General features: G+C 34.9%; 4 protein-coding genes across 10 annotated transcripts; 2 read left to right on the top strand and 2 right to left on the bottom strand.

Annotated features, from left to right (window-relative positions):
• Positions 1-208: 208 nt before the first annotated feature.
• Positions 209-6,288, bottom strand: LOC135141603 (uncharacterized). Its single transcript, XM_064072851.1, has 14 exons — positions 6,109-6,288; positions 5,783-5,892; positions 3,987-4,169; positions 3,721-3,937; positions 3,462-3,673; positions 3,228-3,413; positions 3,026-3,179; positions 2,805-2,978; positions 1,739-1,845; positions 1,506-1,688; positions 1,244-1,457; positions 985-1,196; positions 747-932; positions 209-698 (listed from the first exon to the last, which is right to left on the bottom strand). Exons 1-14 carry the CDS (start codon positions 6,128-6,130, stop codon positions 324-326), a joined length of 2,535 nt encoding a protein of 844 aa, XP_063928921.1. The 5' UTR covers positions 6,131-6,288; the 3' UTR covers positions 209-323.
• Positions 6,289-6,354: 66 nt separating this feature from the next.
• LOC135141605 (palmitoyltransferase ZDHHC16) lies at positions 6,355-11,217 on the top strand. 4 transcript variants are annotated; one of them, XM_064072858.1, is made up of 9 exons: positions 6,355-6,456; positions 9,173-9,290; positions 9,338-9,485; positions 9,529-9,720; positions 9,766-9,883; positions 9,966-10,171; positions 10,224-10,338; positions 10,702-10,894; positions 10,970-11,217. In XM_064072858.1, exons 2-9 carry the CDS (start codon positions 9,244-9,246, stop codon positions 11,070-11,072), a joined length of 1,122 nt encoding a protein of 373 aa, XP_063928928.1. In that variant the 5' UTR covers positions 6,355-6,456; positions 9,173-9,243; the 3' UTR covers positions 11,073-11,217. The 4 variants fall into 4 exon arrangements, with proteins under 4 accessions (XP_063928928.1, XP_063928929.1, XP_063928927.1 ...); XM_064072859.1 differs by lacking the exon at positions 6,355-6,456 and having other exon boundaries at positions 8,662-9,290; positions 9,638-9,720; XM_064072857.1 differs by lacking the exon at positions 6,355-6,456 and having other exon boundaries at positions 8,662-9,290.
• LOC135141604 (venom protease-like) lies at positions 11,109-13,860 on the bottom strand. 4 transcript variants are annotated; one of them, XM_064072855.1, is made up of 7 exons: positions 13,786-13,860; positions 13,224-13,713; positions 12,292-12,660; positions 12,073-12,233; positions 11,916-12,025; positions 11,447-11,867; positions 11,109-11,395 (listed from the first exon to the last, which is right to left on the bottom strand). In XM_064072855.1, the coding sequence occupies exons 2-7, from the start codon at positions 13,303-13,305 to the stop codon at positions 11,231-11,233; spliced, it is 1,308 nt and encodes a 435-aa protein (XP_063928925.1). In that variant the 5' UTR covers positions 13,306-13,713; positions 13,786-13,860; the 3' UTR covers positions 11,109-11,230. The 4 variants fall into 4 exon arrangements, with proteins under 4 accessions (XP_063928925.1, XP_063928924.1, XP_063928923.1 ...); XM_064072854.1 differs by having other exon boundaries at positions 13,224-13,485; positions 13,529-13,826; XM_064072853.1 differs by having other exon boundaries at positions 13,224-13,471; positions 13,529-13,826.
• A 268-nt stretch (positions 13,861-14,128) lies between these two features.
• Positions 14,129-15,324, top strand: LOC135141608 (translocon-associated protein subunit delta). Its single transcript, XM_064072862.1, has 2 exons — positions 14,129-14,505; positions 14,557-15,324. The coding sequence occupies exons 1-2, from the start codon at positions 14,266-14,268 to the stop codon at positions 14,815-14,817; spliced, it is 501 nt and encodes a 166-aa protein (XP_063928932.1). The 5' UTR covers positions 14,129-14,265; the 3' UTR covers positions 14,818-15,324.
• The last annotated feature ends 5,591 nt before the right edge of the window (positions 15,325-20,915 follow it).

Below are 20,915 nucleotides of genomic sequence, written 5' to 3'. Positions count from 1 at the left end.
GAAGGACATATCAATAAACTTCGACGGTTGTGTAAATATTTGTACCTTCCGTTTTAAACTCGTCAGTACAGAACAACATATGCAGGCATGAGTACGTCGCAAAGGTCGTCAACCTTTGATAAGAGAAATTTGAGAACAAGGTCTTTTGATATTTCTTAACAATTTCTGATTCTGTTAGATTAATAAGAATAGGTGTATAAATAATATATTCTACACAGGAATTATGTATTAAAAATAAAAACATAAAAATTTATTTCATAGTTCGCAAACATTAAAATCTTCAAATCTCGCCAAAGTGATAGGTACTTGCTTAAGTCTTTTGTTTATTGGTAGCGAACATTAGCCCTTTGCGACCCGTAATTTGGGTATGTTCTTGGCCCTTCATAATTTTGGGCAACACGCTGCACATTATTTACAGGTGGTGAAACTTGAGGTGGTTCTGAATAGAGCCCTTGGAAGATAATATTTCTCGATTCTTTATGGTAAATAAAGAAGAGGAATGGTTGATCTGCTGTTATCTTCTGTGCTGTTGAACCAATTAAAGGTACAACAACAGCAGTAGTAACCGCAGCAGCTTTGGTACCCAGCTCATTTACTTCTATTTTCGTTTTATGGATGACGTTATTGATCTTGAGATTGTTTGTACCAGTTATTCCACTCAAATTCGCTTGAGATGAGAAAACTTCTTGGATTTTGAGCTAAAATTAAAAAAATAGAACCAAAAATGTAGACAGTTGTGTACTTACAGGTTTTAAGAATTCAACTAAATCGATTTGATAGTCGATTTCGAATTTAGGAATTTCTAGGATTAATTCAGTCGGTTTAAGTGCATCGATCACCATATGGAGCTGAGCATGTTGCATGTCTTTTCCCAAAGTTCTTACATTGTTTCCATTAGTTGGCAGCAAGATTAGCATAGCGTATTTGTCGTCCTACAATAAAAAGTTTGAGCTAATTTCAGCTACATCTAAGTAGAATTGTTACCTCGTAAGGAAGTTCTATGGCATGTGCGTTAAGATCGATGTTAAAATTGTAATTGAAAGAGTGGCTAAGTTGCATCATGGAGACATTTACGCATTGTCGTGTTGGAGAATTGAAACATTGGTCTTTGGTACTGTTTGGATCGAATTCGGTACGCCATTTTCCCTTGAAGTACAAAGCGTTGGCTAACACCATCGCAGTTTCAGGGTAAAGACCTAAAATGCTTCTTGTAGGTATCGTTATTTTTCTATTTTTTACTTACTGCTTCCTAATATATTATTTATCAACCCATGAGTTGCCCTCGAAGCCCAAGAATTGATAGTTTTAGCTGCTAGGTTCGTATTTGTAAAATCTACCTTCGTGAGATCTGCCTTATAGTATCTTTTCACCTTTTTCTCATACTCGGAGAGTACTTCGTACTTATCCGAAATGAAAATGGAGTTAGCAGACTCCAAAACAGTACTAGTAGTGTTGTCCTGAAAGAAATGATTACTTTTGAACTGATATAATATTATAAAAGTTACACTTAAGTCGAAAAGCAGTCTTTCTAAAATTTCACGTATCTCTCTTTGATCGATGTTGTTTATCCTTAACGCATTTCCAATTTCTGCAGCGCTTTTGCCTTTGGCCCCTTCTAAAATTAAGGCTAACGTGGTTTTGATACTAGCAGGAGATATGAATACGTTTCCAGGAAATTCACTAAATTCCTGCAATTAACATAATTAACGTTATAAGGTTACCAAGAAAAAAGTAGTACTTTTATTAGTTCCAAGTCGAAATAATTGAACCGTCTCATTATTGCATCTCTTTCAGGATTTTCGGGTTGTAGATTTGGAGCAGTGGATAACGGGTACGGTTGAACGGCTAAAATAAAAAGAAGCTACTAACAATTTGGCAAAAAAACTACGACAGAAGCAGTTAGATAAATTGAAAAATAACCATCCCATCAAAACAATAAGCAAAATCATTGTTGACAGCTGTGCTAATTAAATATTTTACAGCAATTAATGATTACATCTAAATAAATTAGTTTCAAGGATTCCGAAAAAATCTATAAATTCCTAACAAAAGAGCGGAAGTATTTTAAAGTTATTAGCGTTTACTGAGCGAAAAAAAGAAAATTAAATACCTGCTAGAAAAATCAACAAGAGAGCAAACGTGATGTAACTCGTAATGGAACCCATGTCAACGGTGTTTGTTTTTTCACTAGTTAAACGTTGTGATTAATGAACGAAATTTTACTATGGAGTGCATTTGTAAGAAGAATAACTTGTTTGTAATCAACAGTCAAACTGGTAGCCACAATCCGTATGAAGCCGCAATCATAATGCGACCTTGGAAATCCCCGTGTTAGTCCACGAACAAGTTGTGAACGTCATTCTGTATTCCCCATGATAATCATTCTACCCATCAAAAACTCCTAATTTGTTACAAAAACAATCATCTCCACTTCTGCCCTTCTCACCAACGCAAAAGATCCGATCCCCGCATTTGCATACTGCGGTTAGTTTCTCTTGATCGTGATGCAAGAGTAATTCCATTAATCGATTATACTTCATTATACAAGAACCCCGAATTATGTTCTAGTTGTTGTAATCCTTCACCAGTCTAAATATAGGACAAGGATAAGAAGCAATTATATTAGGCACTACTTTTTATTCTGTTACTAGGAAGTCTACAGAATATGTACATTACAGTGTTTACCTGTATGTTACGGAGTTTACTGTATAAGCAAAAAAGGGGTTAGTTTAAGTTATTTGTTGCTGTTCTATTATGGTGGCGGTTGCGAAAAGATGACCTTCCCCGGACCCTTTTTCTCTTACCTTGATTGGTACCAAAACGTGACGGTAAAGGCATAGCATTGGAGTCTAAAGGATTTTCCACTTTACCCACAAACAAGATGGTGCCGGTGGTTTGTTCCTCCAAAAAGAACATAAAGGGGTGCGTAGCATTAAAAACATAGTCGACTTCCCCAAATTTGTTTCCTACTTGTACTTCTACCAAAAAAACGTAAATATTTTCAAAAATTTTTGATAACACTCACCTGTTGCAGCATACACCACACTGCCTTCTTCATCGAGTTCAATTCCCGTTTTCTGAACGATATCAGAAACCACAAGCATTCGAAGCATATGAGGAAGACCGCGTGCTATGCCTGGAAAACTAGCAGTATTTTGGAACATTTGTTTCAAACCGAACTAAAAAATGAAACTCATTACTATATAATTTCAAATAAGAAAACTCACATCTTGCAACGTTTTCATAAATCTGGCTTGGAAGTTGAATTTGAATTTTGGCAAACATACCCTCACCGGCACTTTGTCCATTAAATACAGCTGTTTCTTTAGAACATGTAAATTTATTTTTTTGATCAAATCTGGAAGACCTGCTTTTGAGTTGGGTAATACAATAAAGAACGCGTAGTTTTGTCCCTACAAACAATCGAACTACAATGACATTTGTGCAACTGAAAGTAGTACCTTGTATGGCAATCTTAGAAGTTTGGCATCAAGTTCATTAGATTCAAAATAGTAAAAGGTGTCAGTCGTTTTCATGTATGAAGCTTCTACTATTTCAGTGGGTGAAACGTAGAAACCACCAGGAGTGGTATTCTCTTTTGGAAACTGATGTCGCCAAGTACCCTTGAAATAAATGGCGTTGGCCAGGATCATAATTGCATCTTGGAGATCACCTAAAAGAAAAAAAATTACACCGGATTATGGGATTTCTAAGAAGTACCTGGCGATATCATATGCGAAACTTTTCCATTCGTCAATTTTTCAATCCAAGAATTGATAGTTCGACTAGCTTCAAGTGGTTGAGAGTAATTAGTGTGTTCTATGTCAGTTCGGTAGCTATGTAAAGCTTTCGCAGCGAAGTTCTGCTTCGGTTCTACTCGAGAATCTAAGAATATTCGCGTACCTAAGTTTAAAATATATTGGCTGCGTTCGCTTGGCTGAAATATTGCACCTATTTAATCTTGAATTAACAATTAATGTTAGTACCTGTAGTGCGCTCAGCACCCTTTCGAAATTGTCTCGTATGTTTTTTTTGTCAATAGGGAATTGTAAAACATTTTGAAACTCTTTCTCAGTAAGACCCCCAGAGCCTTCGTACAAAAGAGCTAAGACGAGTTTTAGACCTATAGGCGATATCAAGACATTTCGGTTGTTGGGTGTGGAATATGCCTGAAATCATTTATAAGTCGTTATTTTTGACTTAGTGATGATGTTAAATGTAAAAACCTGTTTCATACTTAATCAATATTAGACAGAATAAAACAAAATATCACCTAAGAGGTAATTACTTTAAACGTTATAATTGGGTATAGCAGTCATTTTTTTCTAGTTTTTTTTTTGATCTAGTTTTGCAAATAAGTGTCACTGACCTAAAATCATACGAACCACAGTTACCGTGTCTCCCCTAACACAGCACAAATGTGGGGAAAATACTGTTATAGACTGTTTATGAATTGCGCTAATAAAGGGAAATCCGTTTGGTCACTTCTATATTTAAATAACGGGTTTTAATTTGATTGTCCGAAGTTGTTTATGTAATTTCATCGAAGTATGAAATTACTTTTTACTCCGCTTTCTATGAAATTATCAACAAAATTATCAACAATTAGATGACTCTCTATAAACTCTTGCCATAAGGTTTTGTTTAGTAGTAAACAGTGTTATCATTTTATTTTATACTACTGTGGAGGTTACATCCACATAAAATATATCTATTGTAGTGGTAAAATGACATATTCACCTACGACAAGTGTAACAGTTCTTTGTTATACGAACTCTTAAAATAAATTTATCATATGACACAGAATAATCTCGTTATTAAATGAAATTAATAGCTATACAAATTGAATTAAATTATAACCTACTTAGAAAATGAAATGATCTTTTTAGAATGTTTTCAAAATATTTAAACGAACTAGAATGATAAACTAAGAAAGTTTATCTCATTGCGACCCGTTTTAAAACTCTAATAAAGTAATAAAGTGTCATCTTTAATCACATCTGCCACATTTTGGGAACTGTGAACCCTGAGTTTATGGAGTTTGTTTGGAATATTAAACAAAAACGTGTTCATAATTGATTCTCGTATCAAGGGCGGCTTTAAAATGTCAAAAAATGTGACTCACTGTAGTAATAAGGCGGAAAAATAATTAACAAAAGACATTCCAAAGCCACCCTTGACACCAGAATTATAGTAAGTTAATAATAATAATAATAATAATACAAACATTAATTGAAGTGTGATCTGTGTAATACAACATGTTATGGAAAAATTAAACCACGCAAAAACAAACTTGCGTCATATATTATGAACAGTTTTCCGTGAAATGTTTGTATTTTAAATAAAAATTTGTCTAGTAGACTATATTATAATTTTTCTTCTAGAAATCGTTGGTTTGTGAACTAAATATACTATTTATATTTCTCCGCGTTCAGACTAAATAAAAACATTACATGTAGCAAAAAGTATGTTCCTAATTTGGGATCAATAACATTGTAATTATAATAATTATTTGAATTAATTTCAATTTTCTGGTTGACACTAATAATAAAAAGTTTTGTCATTTTTATTGTAGATTTTAAAACAACTGATTTTAAAATGTGGTTGCCTTGTATTTCGCAGTCTCTTCTGGAAACACCCAACAATAAAACAATTTGTCATCGTTAAGTTTACTCTTTTCGTTTTGCCATACCCAATATTTGTTACTCTCGTGATAACTTATCGTTCATTCAAGGACACTCACTTTTACTTTTGCCGGGTTTTTTCAAAAAACATAAAATACCTTAAGAAGTTTCCAGTCGAAAGTATCTGACCATTCAACGGCAGGAAAATAAGCATCTGCTTCTTCGCTGGATAAAGAATCAGCAGAAAGTGAAGATACACATAGTACTCCTACAAAACACCTACGTCAAAAAAAGAACTTTTGTCTTCCTGAAGATCAAAGATCATCACGCGAATAACATGCAAATTAAAATAAGCGCTGTTGCACAACGTTTTTAAAATTACTCGTAAAGCTGCATTTGCATATTTCTGCGTTTTCTTTGTCGCGTAATAGTTACAAATTAAAATTCAACAGTCACGACTTACTAAAGCAAAAGTAAAACTTACCGATGAAGAAATATAGAAACATTTCTGAAGTAAATCACAGTTGTTGCAGGAACGTTGTGAGATGAGCTGACCCTGTCTTAAGATTGTTGATATTTGTTTGGATTTGAGATAGTGGGTATTCCTACTGAAGTTAAAATAGAAACTAATTTTTTTTCAACACGCAGATAATTGCAAACCGGACGACAACATTCCTGTTGTATTTATGTATTAAACTGGCGATTTTGATTGTGACAGATCAAATACAAAGCTATAGGCACAAAGAGGCAAAGAGGTGAACTGTGTGTTTCGCGATGGCCAGAGGTAGACGTCATAGGAAAGCCCTGACCTTCATAATCTTCTCATCAAAAGGTGAACTACTCTTTATTAAATTGTTTAGGCAACCATTTGTACTTTTATTAAGACAAAATTAAAACATCTGCAACATTGTGAATGTTTTTCAAAATTTGGGTGTCTTCTGACTTTTGTATTTCCATTTCAGTAAATTCTTTCTCTTTCTATCCGCAATGTTGTCGCTTCTACTTTGGACTTTTGCTTTCCTAACGTCATGCTTTTATGGTCATTTTTTTGTTCGCTTCGTATCTTGATCACCGATACAAGTTTTTCGTTTTAAAAGTAAAAACATTTAATGCTCGGTTAAATTGTGTTTTAGAAACTTTTAAAATAGTTAACCCCGCTACTGAATAAGTTTAACTTTAAAATAAAGAAAATATATTATGCCAAATACACTAAAAAACTGCTAAGAAACTGAGGTGTCAAATTAATAATTCATAAGTTGTTAATGAATTGTTGGAGTGAAAACAACATAATAATAGTACAAGTCAGTTCAGTTAGTTTTATCAATGATAAGAATTTTTGGACGATCTCTAAAAAGACGCAAAATTACGCAGCAATATTCCTCATAACGTATTAATTTTTTTTAATTATGTCCATATTACAAAACAATAAAAAGCAAACGAATAGTGCTTTTATTCACTGTAACATTTGAAATTGATAAAAATAATGATTAATAGTTGCAGTTAACTTGTTTATTCATTTATTTTAATTTATTATAATATATACATTATTATAATTTAGTGTCTGTTAGGTTGCAATAAAATGCATCAAACTGTAGTAAAACTTCGAAAATTCCTATTCGTTTAGCCCTGTCGGGTGCGCGGACATCTAGCTAAAAATCATGACAATACTATTTTCCAATTGGCTGCTGGTAACCGGATTTACACGGCACCACTTTAAATCCGAAAGGTGGTTGACAAAAATACCAAGACGTAGTGGTAAAAATCAGTGAGTGCTGGTAAATTTTAGTGACGAAGTAGTAGCTGGCTGTATGTGTAAGCTCAACTGTGTATTTTCCCGACGATTTTGCTTTCCTAAAACTCGTCTGTGTAATTTGGATGCAGAATATGCATACCTTAAAATCTTTAAGACATAACAATAATACAGTTTTCATTAAAAAGGTATAGTAGCGGAAATCTAGAGTGGCATACTTAGCTTTAAAGGCAGCAATAAGGACTATAATAAAAGTGTGAACTTCTGTCAAATAATGTTTATTAACATTCTATTCATGAGCACTGATTAAATACATATGCATTTAATCAACGTTATGAATAAACATCTGTACGGGAGCAAAATGAATGCGTCGGTATTTTCTAGTTGGACCTACTTTCAAATGATGCATCGCTTGACTCAACTTTACCCGTTCCTGTGCAGGTGTTTATTCGTAAATATATATATAGAAAAAGATTGTACTTTTATGGTCAGGTGTCATAATTTTCCGCTGCTGTAACAACAGGTAACATTTAAAACTTCAACGTTTCCAAATATCAGATTCGTCATTGAGTAGATGTACCAGAACGGCGCATCTTTTCTAACTAATGTAATGACCGCATCATCACTTGCATTAACAGAATTCTACATTCTATTACACTGTATTGTTTTTATAATATAACAGTCCAGTTCTAGAGATTTAAATATTTTACGCACTCACCAGGATGCGAGAGGTCGAATTTTTCGCACGCGTGCTTTTTACTTTCCGTTCATTACAAGTGTTCATGCGGGAAGCTTTTTTTTGCACTCATGACCTTTTTTGATAGCTTTCGCGCATTCACCAGAGTGCGGGAGGTCGAACTTCCCGCACACGTGCATTTAACTTCCCGTTACCATGGTAACCTTAAAATACTCGGGTAGTGTCAACATTGTGACGTGTTGACGGCGCTGTCAATGGCGTTGTTTATAAATAACTCACAGTTAATCTCTTCAGTTTAAAGGTTTATTCGTCGCAAAAAATATTGTACACAACACGTTCGTGAGCCTGCTTCCCGCATTCACGCAAATGCGGCACTCCCTTCGGTCGTGCCTCAAACAAGCGTTCATGCGGGAAGCAGGCTATCCCGAACTAGTTGCGTAAATTACTATTCCCGAACTAGTTGTGTAAATTACTAATTCCGATCGTTCGCGCCAGGCATCAAATTATAGTAACAAAACAATAATCGAGTTACCGCAATAAACAATTTACATAACGTATACCTGATTATTTGTTGTTATTTAATGTCATTTTTTATGGGAAACATGAAAAATTGTTGTTCTTAAATGAATCAATACTTGCGAATATTATAAACGTGTTTAAAAGTGAAACGGAGTATTGTGTGTTGCCTACTCTCCAATGTAACTATTATATTAGTTTCAAACCATTTTCGTACAGTAACTACAATGTATTAGTTAAAAATGCAAAAATAAACCATGTGAAAATTTTGAATCCACATCTAAATCACAGAATTCTAAATAAATTCTAGTTTATATCGAGACTCGGGTGGTTGCACGAAGTCAACATTAGTTATTTGACATAACCCCAGAGCCTGTGACATAACCCTTTTCGATGAAATTTCTAACTGTGTTTAGTGTTAAATATTAAAGTTATTTAGTTTTAAATGAGTTACATGATAAAAAACACGAATAACGTTTCCTAATTGTGCGAACAAATACATATAAAATGTAATTCCATTCAATATTGACTCTTCATGTAGTGTACATATACTTGTATGGTTGTTTTTAATTTTTGATGATACAGCACGAACAACTGATTGAATGCAAGATAAATATGGATAAAACTATTTTATGACATAGACATAACTTGTAAATATGACCACAATTCATTGGCAAATCCAAAGATTACCCAAATCACTTTAGTAAGTTTGTTTAGAATAAATAACACGTTTTACTACTTAAGTTTTAGTTATTTATTTAAGTCATTTTTCCAAAAATGTCGCATAACATTCCGTTCCTTAACTTACAACCATTTTATGGATCAAAGCTATGCAGCAGATGTATGTATGGAACCCATGTTTTGGTTTGTCGACAATTTCACTTATGCAATAGGACCAGTAAGTTATTGATATAAGATGACAACATTTTATTGTCTTTTAGTTATTTGTTGTTGCTGTAATAGGGCTGACCAGTTCAGTAGTGTTTATTGCATATTGGATAGGTCTTCCATATTGGTGGCAGCGTAATCCTTACCTATGTGTTATTCTAGTCATTATAGGACACTGGTTGCTCCTTAATATATCGTTCCACTATTACATGGCTGTTATCACACCACCTGGTTACCCTCCTCAGGTTTGTATCACTTCTTCACTTCTCGTTATTATAGATGTTTTGTAGGGAGAACTCATTACTGAAGCTGTTAGTATATGTAAGAAATGTATTGCACCAAAACCTCCAAGGACACACCATTGCTCAGTTTGTAACAGATGTATTCTAAAAATGGATCACCATTGTCGTATCCTTTCACCATTGTACTTTTATAGTTATTACAAATAAACAGTATTTTAAATTAGACTATTGTTCCTTAACAATAATAGCGTGGTTGAACAACTGCGTTGGGTATAAGAACCATCGATATTTTTTTATGTATATGGTATATATGGTTTTGGGAGTCCTTTTTGTGATAATTTGTGGTGTTGATATTGCTTATTCAGCTATAATGTTAACAGGGGATGATCCAGATGAACCTGAATTGGAAGGCCATCCAGTGAAATTTAATAAGACTGGTGCTCTTATTCCAGTGGTAATGTAAAAATGTATGATATTTTTAAATGTATTTATTTTATCCTTGATAGACTGATGTACTTTACATTGATACTCCTGTAGTGGTTGACGAATTTAGCGAGAATTACGAACCAAATAATCCTTGGAGGAGAAGAGCTATTATTTACATGGCTCTAATCAATAGTGGTTTGTACTATATGTGTATTATATGACTTGTTCAACTATTCTGTAGTCAGTAATGTCCAGAGAACGGATTCTTGCGGGTACGGTGGCAAACCGTCAGTGCAGTGAGGCATCTGAACCTCGCGTCGGAGCATTGACCTTCAAGTGTCTAACAGACAATGTCAAAAAGGCTTAGTTTTTCCTTAAAATGCACACGTATACAAGCGTACTTACTTAAAGTGCAACTTAACAGGGATGACTTTGCGCGCCTTGAAGGTTACTCTCATGAGTCCGGTCTCTGCTAATGACACAAGTACTACACATTTAAATCCACCTTTGATAAGCAATTGGCCAGTATTTTTACCAAGAAAACTCGTTTGTTTTCAGGAGTGTTTGTTGCTCTTGGTGTGTTAGCAATTTGGCACAGTCGTTTGATAGGTAAAGGAGAAACGAGCATAGAAGGCAACATAAACAAAGCAGAAACTCAAAGATTGGCGGAAATCGGCAGAATTTACATAAACCCGTATAACTTTGGTACTAAAAAGAATTGGCGAATTTTCCTAGGTCTCGTTCAAGGAAGGTAATTATTTTGAATAAGTACTATATATTTAGAAAGTGGACACTGTTAGTTACTTTAATGCATATTCAATTTTAGAACTTTTCTCCAACATGTTCTGCTCCCTTCAGCCCATGAACCAGTAGGCGACGGCTTAACTTGGCACACCGTTCACGACGAAGACGTCGATGAATGGCCGTGATCTCTAGTCACTTCTCATTCTTCACAGTAATTGATATACGTTGAAGTACAACTTTATTCTTCTTTTATACAGTACTTTAAATTGTAAATTTTTCAAATACGTATGTATGTGAAATGATTAAAAAAAATAGAAAATTTGTAATTAATTCCGTGCTTCGTCTACCAAACGATTCTTTCGATCCAAGACACGAATGAAGACACTCTAGTGTAGATAGCGGGTGTATTGGCTTGTCCGCACGACTTTCCAAAGGATGTGATACCAATCACGTAGAACTCGCATTGATTGCCTTTCTTGGTGATAAGAAGAGGTCCTCCTGAGTCGCCCTGCGTGATTACGATTTTCAATAAAAGTCTCGACACAAAAACCAAACGTACCTGACACGTATCCATTCCTCCTTTGAGCTCCCCAGCACATATCATGTTAGACTTAATACCTTGCGGCAAATGCTTGTTCACTTGATAAGTTTGCGAACACCTGCTGTTGCTGTAGATGTTGAGCGACACCTTCATTAGTTTGTCACTAATTTCCGCGGCCGCGTAATCGGTTTTGCCCCATCCCGTGGCCACCGCTTGAGGCAGTTCCACTTGTGATTTAGTGTAAAGGCACGCAGGCCGAATAAATTTGGTGAACTTGACTCTTGGAGCTAACTGGATGAGAGCAATGTCGTAGTATTTCCTCGGGTATGTGTAATTATGATGAACGATGATATTTTTGACGCTGTAGTCCGCGTACTCCGTACCTTCATCTTCTCGAGACAAATCGAGTTCCCCCAGACGCACTACCGTCGGCGACTCCCTGAAATTGTTTTGATTGTACGAAGGTTCGAAAAATTGAAATTTTTACCTGTCGTGTGTAAAAGTGCAGTGGGCGGCCGTCAGAACGTATTCTTCGCTAATCAGCGTACCGCCACACCTCCACTCGACTTTATTATCGCTGTCGAAGCCAATGGCCGCCTGGGAACGAGACTTAATAGGAAGAAAAACAACTAATAATCATTTACCATAAACGGGAATTCCCCAGCAGAGGCAGGCTTGCCCCCGACTATTAACGCAACTCCGTTGTAGTCACACTTGGGAACATTTACGCTTACAACTTCAGTATGAGTTACCAAAGGAATAGCCTGGACTATGCCGCTAATGGCCTTACTATACTCCTGGCATTCTACAACAAAACGTATATAGGTATCTACCGAAAACAAAAACTTATTCGGGATACACACTCTGCTCGCTTTTACTCAAGCGCTGAGACACAACGGGTTCATTCTGGTGATGATCTGGATAAACAAAAGCGTCTGGATTATTTGGCTCTTCTTGACTTAAGAATGTGTTGGGATTTGGTTCTCTATGACCCGTACTGGGACGTCCAGGCCTGCGATGATCCGATGAATCAGGCCGACTGGGTAATAACCCGTCGTTGGGTTCTGCGAAAGGACTTGTTTCACAACACACTATGGGCACTGTTAGCTGATAGAAGCCACATATTGTGGGACTTATCCCGTTTTGGGCCTGCTCTTGCACCACAGGGCAGTCCGATGCGATCCGGCACACCCCTGCGACTCCGGTGACTTTCACCTGGCAGCTACTTCCAACTGAAAGTAGATTTTTTTGAAAAAAATCATAATTCGTTCTGATGGTTCACGTTTTAAAAGAAATTTAAATGTTGCGCAAGCTGGAAATATATCCGGATGTGCGTGTTTTTCAAGGATCAACCCCCAATGAGTCAACAAGAATGGTATATGTTTATTAACATAGGTAAGTTTTGTTCGTCGTAATAGGTATTTTGTTAAATGGTTTGGTATGTCATCACTGTAATACCGATGTTAATAAAAAAACGATTAATGTATCTACTACGATAATTTGAAGGAGCATTCGTGCAATGAAACGTGGAAATTAATAGTCCGTTTTTGGGGATTCGACTGCGAGTAGTTTTTTGGATAACGAGGATGATAATTTTTTGCTTTTAGATTGTTATGTTGATTGTTATTTAGGTATTTAGTGGAATAATAGTGTGGTTAATTGATTGTTGCTTATATGAAAAATGTAATTATGTTTTTGTGAGAAATTGTAACAAGTTTAAATCAACAAGCTATCCTTGAGAACGAACGAGGAACTTGCGATGTAAATCAAAAAGCGAAGTAATTTTTTCACTTACCTTGCGCAAACGCAGAACGGCAACAAATAATTAACAATATGAAACAGTCAAGTATCCGTTTTCTTGTCATTGTGAAGAACATCAAAACACTGACATCGTTATTCCGCTGGTTCAGAAACTATTCTGCGTCTTTTTCTTTCTTTTTAGTTATAAAGATGTATGTAAATAGCACTGGATTTACCAGAAGTCATTGGCGTCACTACAACACGTTTTATAAAACTCTTCAATTATTGTTTACCACAGGTGCACTAAAATAATGTCTCTACGAATTTTAGTTGATCACGGATTCGATTTTAGTTTCTCACCTATCTGGTTTACCGTGACACACGCTCGCATAAACAGCTGAATCCTTGACGGATCTTCGGCACTTAAAAACTCATAGAAATTCGACAATTACAATAATTATTTATTCCGCAAACTTGACTACACCACTGTCTCATTAATAAACTCAGGACGGTGTATCAGATTCTCGTTTTAATGTGATCTGATTCTGAAATCAAACCAACATTTTTAGAAAATCAATCATTCACTGAAAAACCCACAAAATAAGTATTTCACCTACACCCAACCCGCTTCCTTTAAAATTTATGCAAACGGAAACTTTAGACTTTCTACTAATTAGTCACTCTATCGTGTATTAATCGCTCTGCGGCTTACATCTTAATTAATATTTCCTATTCTTTATATCAACGTAATAAATATATTTTGCGGTTAGATAATCATTGTTCACGCTAATATGCTGAAACATTTCCCGGAAAAAATCCATCGACACGACGTAGGCGTCCTCCGTTCAAAATACCGCTACTTTCTAGTGACTTCTATTACTGTTTAAAAACCCCGCCTATTTCTAGTTACTTTGAACGATCACAGCAGTTGGCACTTCACCCGCCACGTTTAATTCCAAATCATCACCAACACTGGATTACTTTGACGTTTCTAACTTACAGCGTGAAAGTCGATCAGTACGTGGCGAACCCCAAACGTGAAAAAAACGAAAATTTTGACTGAACTCTTCTCCACAAACCCGTAGACAACCAACACGATGCCGAAATCACTCCTGGTCCTTGCTTATTTCGCCTTTTTTGCAGTGGTATGTCAGTGCTGCACTAACCCGCAAGTAACCTCAACTTCTTTCACAACACAAGACGCTACAATCGTTCTAAACATAGCCTACATTTCTGATTTCACCCTGAAATGTGCCAACGGCGAGCCCTCAGCCCTTTACGCCGAAGTGAACGGAAATATCGTTCCCGTTTCTATCGTGGACACCAATCGGTATCAGGTGAGTTTGCGATATGCCATATGTTCCTTCTTTCAACAACTATGAATGTAGGTTAGCTGGACCGAAGACACAAAGACTGCCTCAAGTGGAGACAAGCAAGTGCGCATTTTTGACGAGGATGGTTACGCCGCTGCTCGCAAGGCCCTGAGAGCTGGGGAAGATCTGTCATCGGTGCCTTCGGTTGCCGACCTTGTGGTCAACCACCCGGGAGCGTACAATGGACCATGGCTTAAAAGCGAACTTCTCGCGACTTTGGTTTCTTTAGTTGTAGCATATTTTGCCGTTTCGTTCAAACTTAAAGTCACTGCATAAGTTTGTTGTTGAGTGTTTGTTAGTTATTATTTATTACTCATTTCAGTGAAACGTGATTTCTTAAAGTAAGCAACCATTGTACAGAGATTCGCAGTTATGTTTTATACGAATTGATTTTTTTTCAATAAATGATTGGATACAATTTGTGTTTTGGAGGTTAGGTCATTGCTGAGCGCTGCTGTATGGTTGGTTGCATAATAGTAAACCGTGTGGACATTGAAATAGTTCATTATAGATTAAGTACACGTGAGCGCAGATGTCGAGAACAGAAGCTGGTTAATGATGTAGATAATTCACAAGTAGAAGAAATTTAACGGAATGGAAAAGTTTTCGGAAATATTAAAATTTGATGAATCGGTGATGCGAAAGTACGCTGCCAACTGTGATCAACTTTTTTTAATGAAAGTATTTTTTTGGTGAGTGGACTTTCAGGAATAAAAGGGTTGAGTGCAGCTTAGCTGTATTTTTTATGTAAAACTACAAACAGTAAAATCCGTTTCAAATTGACTCGTTTTATTACAAAAGTTTAAAAATTTAAACAATTTAGAAGCCTGGTGTGTGTGATATTTCAGCTGAATAGGACTTCCTATGAATGTAATTTCGTTCTTATGAATAATGAAATAAACATGCCAAACAACTGTCAAACGTTATACACATTGACATTAATCCCTGGTGTATAAAACGATTTTTTCAAAAATTGATAACCTGAACTGATTTTAAATTTATCAACCTCTAAACGATTTGAAATCTACATATATTGTCAGCTTTTTTTTTATTGTACACTTGGTGCAAAGAATTTGTTGTCGAATTCGGTAACTGTCAACAAATTGTAAAAAATTCGTATGTTTGCAATTCATTATTTTGATACTTATGATTTGACCAAAAATTATAAATAAGTTCTTATTGGAAATGGGAATTATACAACAATATACAGATATATACAGAGGATTGCTGTATTTTTATCAGCAATACTATCTTAATACCTTCTTTCATTATTGCACTAAAATATTTATTTATATATGGAAGAAAATCTCTGGCCAAGTAATATAACACATCACATCTCATAAATTCCAGGATTGTAACTAAGTTGATAATCAACGTGAATTAATAGTCTTCCTTTAACCTTATCAAAAGTATAGAATTTTAATTAGTTAATCAAGTCCCTATGACTTCAGTTAGTGAAACGTCATCGTATGTAAGCAAACGAAGTGTAGGTAATTATTAGAGTCAGAAATAACGTTATAATCTTGTCAATATTTGAAAAGTGGTTGGGAGCATAAAGCACCTAATATTTGAATATAACATAACTAACCGTTTCATGTTAAATTTGCTTGTTCAATGGATTTATTTTATTTGACAGTTCTGTTTGATCTTTTAATTTTCCTTTAAATCGCTATGAGTGCATAAAGTGCCAACTTTAAATTATTTTCAACCAAAGCTTTGCGTCAGTTTTGAAAATTCCAATTAATTTTTATCTTATATAAAACAAAAATTATATGATTGTATGTCTAAATTTGTTTTGAACGTTATTAATTATTCTATTAAAATTGCTTTGCTCTCTTTGGTAATGTGAAATGAAACAACTCTCATTTATTTTTGGAGTCATCTCGCATAAAAAATATTTACTTTTTTATGTCGTTGAAAAGAAAGGATGTAAACATCTCTCAAAACAGACATTAATATGCTGTAATTTTAAATTGCGAACAGGAAAGTAAATAGCGCCTTAATTAAAAACATCTGAAATGAGCAGAAATTGGCAGTTAAAAGGTCGAAACTATAGGATTTACAAGAGTCAAATTAAAAAATCGCATTATTACTCTTTTTGTAAGACTACAGAGGACAAATTTAAATTTACTTGTTTTGATTAAAACGTCGTTTTGTTGGAAGCAATTTCATTTTCGTTCAGTGTATTATTTTAGATGAGTAAATATTTGTCTCGTTCACTTTCAGTGAACATATGTATTCTCAGTTTTTTATTTTTCAGAGAATGTGAAAATTTTGGGCTAGTTGATATAAGTTGATACCATTACAGAGCTAGGTGAGTACTCGAGAACACTGACGAAAGGAGGCGGCAAAATATTTGTGGTTGTAGTAAAAACCTGAAAATAAAGTATACGGCACATTATAATAAATTATATCTAAAAGACAACGGATTTTATTATCAATGGTTATATTATGTTAAGAGTAGGTACCGAACGAACTGCTGTATTTTGTTCTATTATAGTTTCTATAAGCAGATGACTAATTTAGAAACAAAATCCTCAACTGTGGCTAAAGGAGCAGAAACATCCGATTATATCAAGTACTCTTCAGACATAGCAGTTTCATAAGATTTAGAAATGTACTGTAAATGGGCTAGTCGTACGCAAGGAATTTAAATTTTTTCTTAATAAGAGCATGTTGTAAGTTTTTAATGAATTTTGTTTTAGTGTCAAGATCATCTGTCTTTTTTGACATGGGCATGGCGTTTCCAGTTTACATCAAGGCACCGAAAAGTTAATTTTCCTGCAAGGTGTATGTTGTAACGATTTTTGTAGTAGAATAAGTTTGAGATTTCCGCAGTGGGAGTGCGAAACAGGCGCTTGTTTTGCTTGCGATATGCAAATGCTGGAGTGGTTAACCCCACAAGTGTGAAGGTAAATGCAAGTGGTTGTGCATCAGGTTCAGCTTCCAGCTCCAGTAGCATCCTTCCGAGTGGCGATCAAGGCCAACAGTATGATATGCATCACACTGACCTACATAGACGAGGGAGGAGCAGCTGAAAAACACTATCAACTACAATAAGTAATAAATCTGATCATGAGCGCAGACAGCGGCCCTGTTCTATTCAATGTCAGTGCAAGGTGAGCTGGTAGATGCGTTAGCCAGACCATGCGTGTTGTACTCGCACTTCTTGTTCACTAAACTTTTTATGAAAGCCCGTAAAAAACCGACGATGTGACTGGCATCCACTGATAACACAGGTACTTGACAATTATCTAATTGTTCCCAGAAACGAGAAACGGCGTTAAGGAGATCTCAAAAAACGTAAACACAACTGCAGGAAATTAGATGTAGGTCATACCCGGTAAACCCCTGCATAATTTTCTGCAATAAAACACAGTGGACACTTTCGGCCAAGGTCCAGTCCACGTAAACAGTTTATTCTATAAACGAATACCAAAAGGACTACTTGCCGAAATCTTGTTTTGAAAAACCACTCTTACGGAAAAATGTTCATTATAATGTGTGTGTTCTTAGCCAAAATAGTCTTCTCTGTGGGTTTATGTCTACTAATAGTGGTGCAAATTTTGATTTTAAGTTTCGACATTGTGTATATTTTGTGACCAAAAAAGTTCAAATATAACCGCAAATGAAACGAAGAATTTCATTTAGTATAAGTGTGATTATTTTGACACCGCCCGCTAAGAGTAGGGTGCTAAAATGGACTAAACGTAACGCTGATTAAATGAAATTGTCTAGAATCTTAGTATTAAATGTCAAAATTAGTCTAGTCAAGATGATAAATATGTTATTTTTGTGATTATTACTCATATCGTATCTACATACACAGTGCCCAGATAAAACTCCGCTGCTTTATATCTTGAAAATGGATAGAGATATTGACATTTTGTAAACGCAATTGTTGTTAGCTTGAAGTCGGAAGCTTAATTTAGTACCCGTCGCGACGCGGACACTAAGTTACTTTTTTGTTACTCAGTGTACTAGATTCTATACTAGACGAAATGCGATTTAATTTTATAGTAAATAACCTTGATTTTATTATAACCTGTATATTTATTGACATTGAGAATGTTTAAGATATAATAAAATATGGATGTTTGTACAACTTTATAAGGCCCTACAGATTTTGGTTGTTGTGTATCTTAGTAATGAATATAATACAGGACTTGTGTAGTTAGTTGAAAAATAAGACAACACTCGCGCTAGAGTTTAAATATTAGATAAGTATATCGAAAATAGGGTCTGTAACTCTCCAAACTTATAAATTTTTTATTTTCCTGCAAAACACACCGCAATCCTTTTCGCAATTAACTCCAATACCGCTTGTGTTCTTTCATCCTATGCGTATTTTACAATCCCCTGTTATCACGTTTTGCAGGAAATTGCAACGTCTTTCTTGATCGTAATGCGTTTATGATACATACAGCTACATATGTATTACATAACATCACATAGTATGACAAGAAAGTTCTTAGGTAAAATATATGGGTGTTACTTAAATATTTTATAATTTGTTATAGTGAGCAAGAGAAGCGAGCTGCGTTTATCGTCATTACGGTAGACAATTCAATTAAATTCGGTTTTGGTTGCGGAGGCCGTGTGAGTTGTATATTACGTCAGAAATAACGAGTATAATTAAAATCTGCAATCGCATGCTGTATGTAATGGGAAGAAAAAACATAAGTCAAGAGTTTTTGCCTAATTATCAAACGTCAAATCTGTGTATCTAACACTAGTACTTGAGAGATGGCGCTTATGTTATCTCTTCACAACAGGTGATGTACCGTTGTGATATAACTAGTTGGTTAACTTCATGCCGTATTATGGAATTGTTTACACTTCAATCAAAACGATACAAGTTTTTGTTCGTTTGACTTTCAGTTACGAGACATAAAAATGCAGGTTGTTATTATTGTTACCAATTGGCAGATTTATATTAATCACAAGTAAGCATTTAGACGTTCTGTGTGTCTGTACATTTCCAATGTACTACGTAATTACGAATTGGTGTCGTATTCATAAATCAAAAAGTAGAACACTCATATTTATTTTATTTATTTTTTTGTTGACTAGGTGCCTATGAAATTCTTGCAACGAATTTCAAATGACTTTTTCTTTTAAACCCATTTTGTTTTTGGTGATTTGGAACAGTTCCATTCCATTACTCTTTTCGGACACAGGCGGTTTTTTAACCTATTAGTTTGACGTCTCATCATGTGTCACTTAAGCCTTGCATAATATTAATAAATAAATGATAATTTAATATTTTGGTGTTCTAGAAACAGAAACAATGACATTTTTTTCACTTCTACTTAGATAGTTTAAAATATGTTGCATTGTGTTGCAACAAAAGTTGTATGCTGAAATTAAGTACGAGGGGTAAAATGTAGGTGTGCGGACATATGTTTTTGTAAAGTTGTTAGGTAATGGTTGGATGGTGCTACGCTTCCTTCCACTAGTGATAGTAAAAAATAATGATAATAATAACATGCCGGAAATGGACGACGACTTGAACGGATTTGGTAAATAACTAGACCAGTGACTGAAATGAGGACATTTAAACATTATGTAAGGTACAAATCTGTGACAAGCGCCAAATAATAAAAAGTATTTAGGTGGTGTTGGTTAGAAATTAATGAACTAACATGACATGGAATAAAAATACAAGTTGTAGTGGGTCGCAATGATGTTTTGAAAGATTTGCAATCGATTTAGAATGTGTTGTTGTGTCTTGTTTAGGTTTCTAAGGCTTGATTAATCGGTAAAAGAAAGTGTATCGTGTAGAATTTAAATATAATCTGGAGCTAATCTAAAAAGTGACAGTAAAAACTGTACGCCTATGATATGAAACCTGATATATACTGGCATTATAGAAACTAAAATGATAATTTCACTTTCTTTGCATTGTTCTACTTATTCCACGGACAAACAAAATGCGGTATCGCATGTACATATGTTATTGAAATTAAATAACATTGTAATAATCGTGAGTTTTATTCGAATGTGTGAGATATTTGAGAATTATGTCAAAGAAAGTTAGCTGCTTAGTCCGCACTGCATTTTGATGATGAGAACATAAAAACGCACGTTCAATTTATTTGAAAACACGTGGTCGTCTGTATTTTTCAGAAAATGAAGATGTGTCTTCGTCAAGTTTCAACACGTTTAAATAATTATTATTATATACTAACAGCGTAACGTGCTTAAATGTTACATAATACCTGTTCACCGTTGACATTGAAACACTGATCTTACACTTGAGGTTAATTTGTTTATTGGGGATTTATATTTTTTCACGAACTTAACGTAAACTTTCGTTTCGTAAAAACAAACAGCCCAAAACGTCGCCGTATAAATAAGACGACCGATCACCA

Source organism: Zophobas morio, unplaced genomic scaffold, assembly GCF_036711695.1.
Source record: "Zophobas morio isolate AGI-343-1 ecotype UQ-CSIRO unplaced genomic scaffold, CSIRO_AGI_Zmor_V1 ptg000044l, whole genome shotgun sequence".
NCBI lineage: Eukaryota > Metazoa > Arthropoda > Insecta > Coleoptera > Tenebrionidae > Zophobas > Zophobas morio.
Note: the sequence above shows the minus strand (reverse complement) of the source record. Positions and strands in the feature narration are given on the sequence as shown.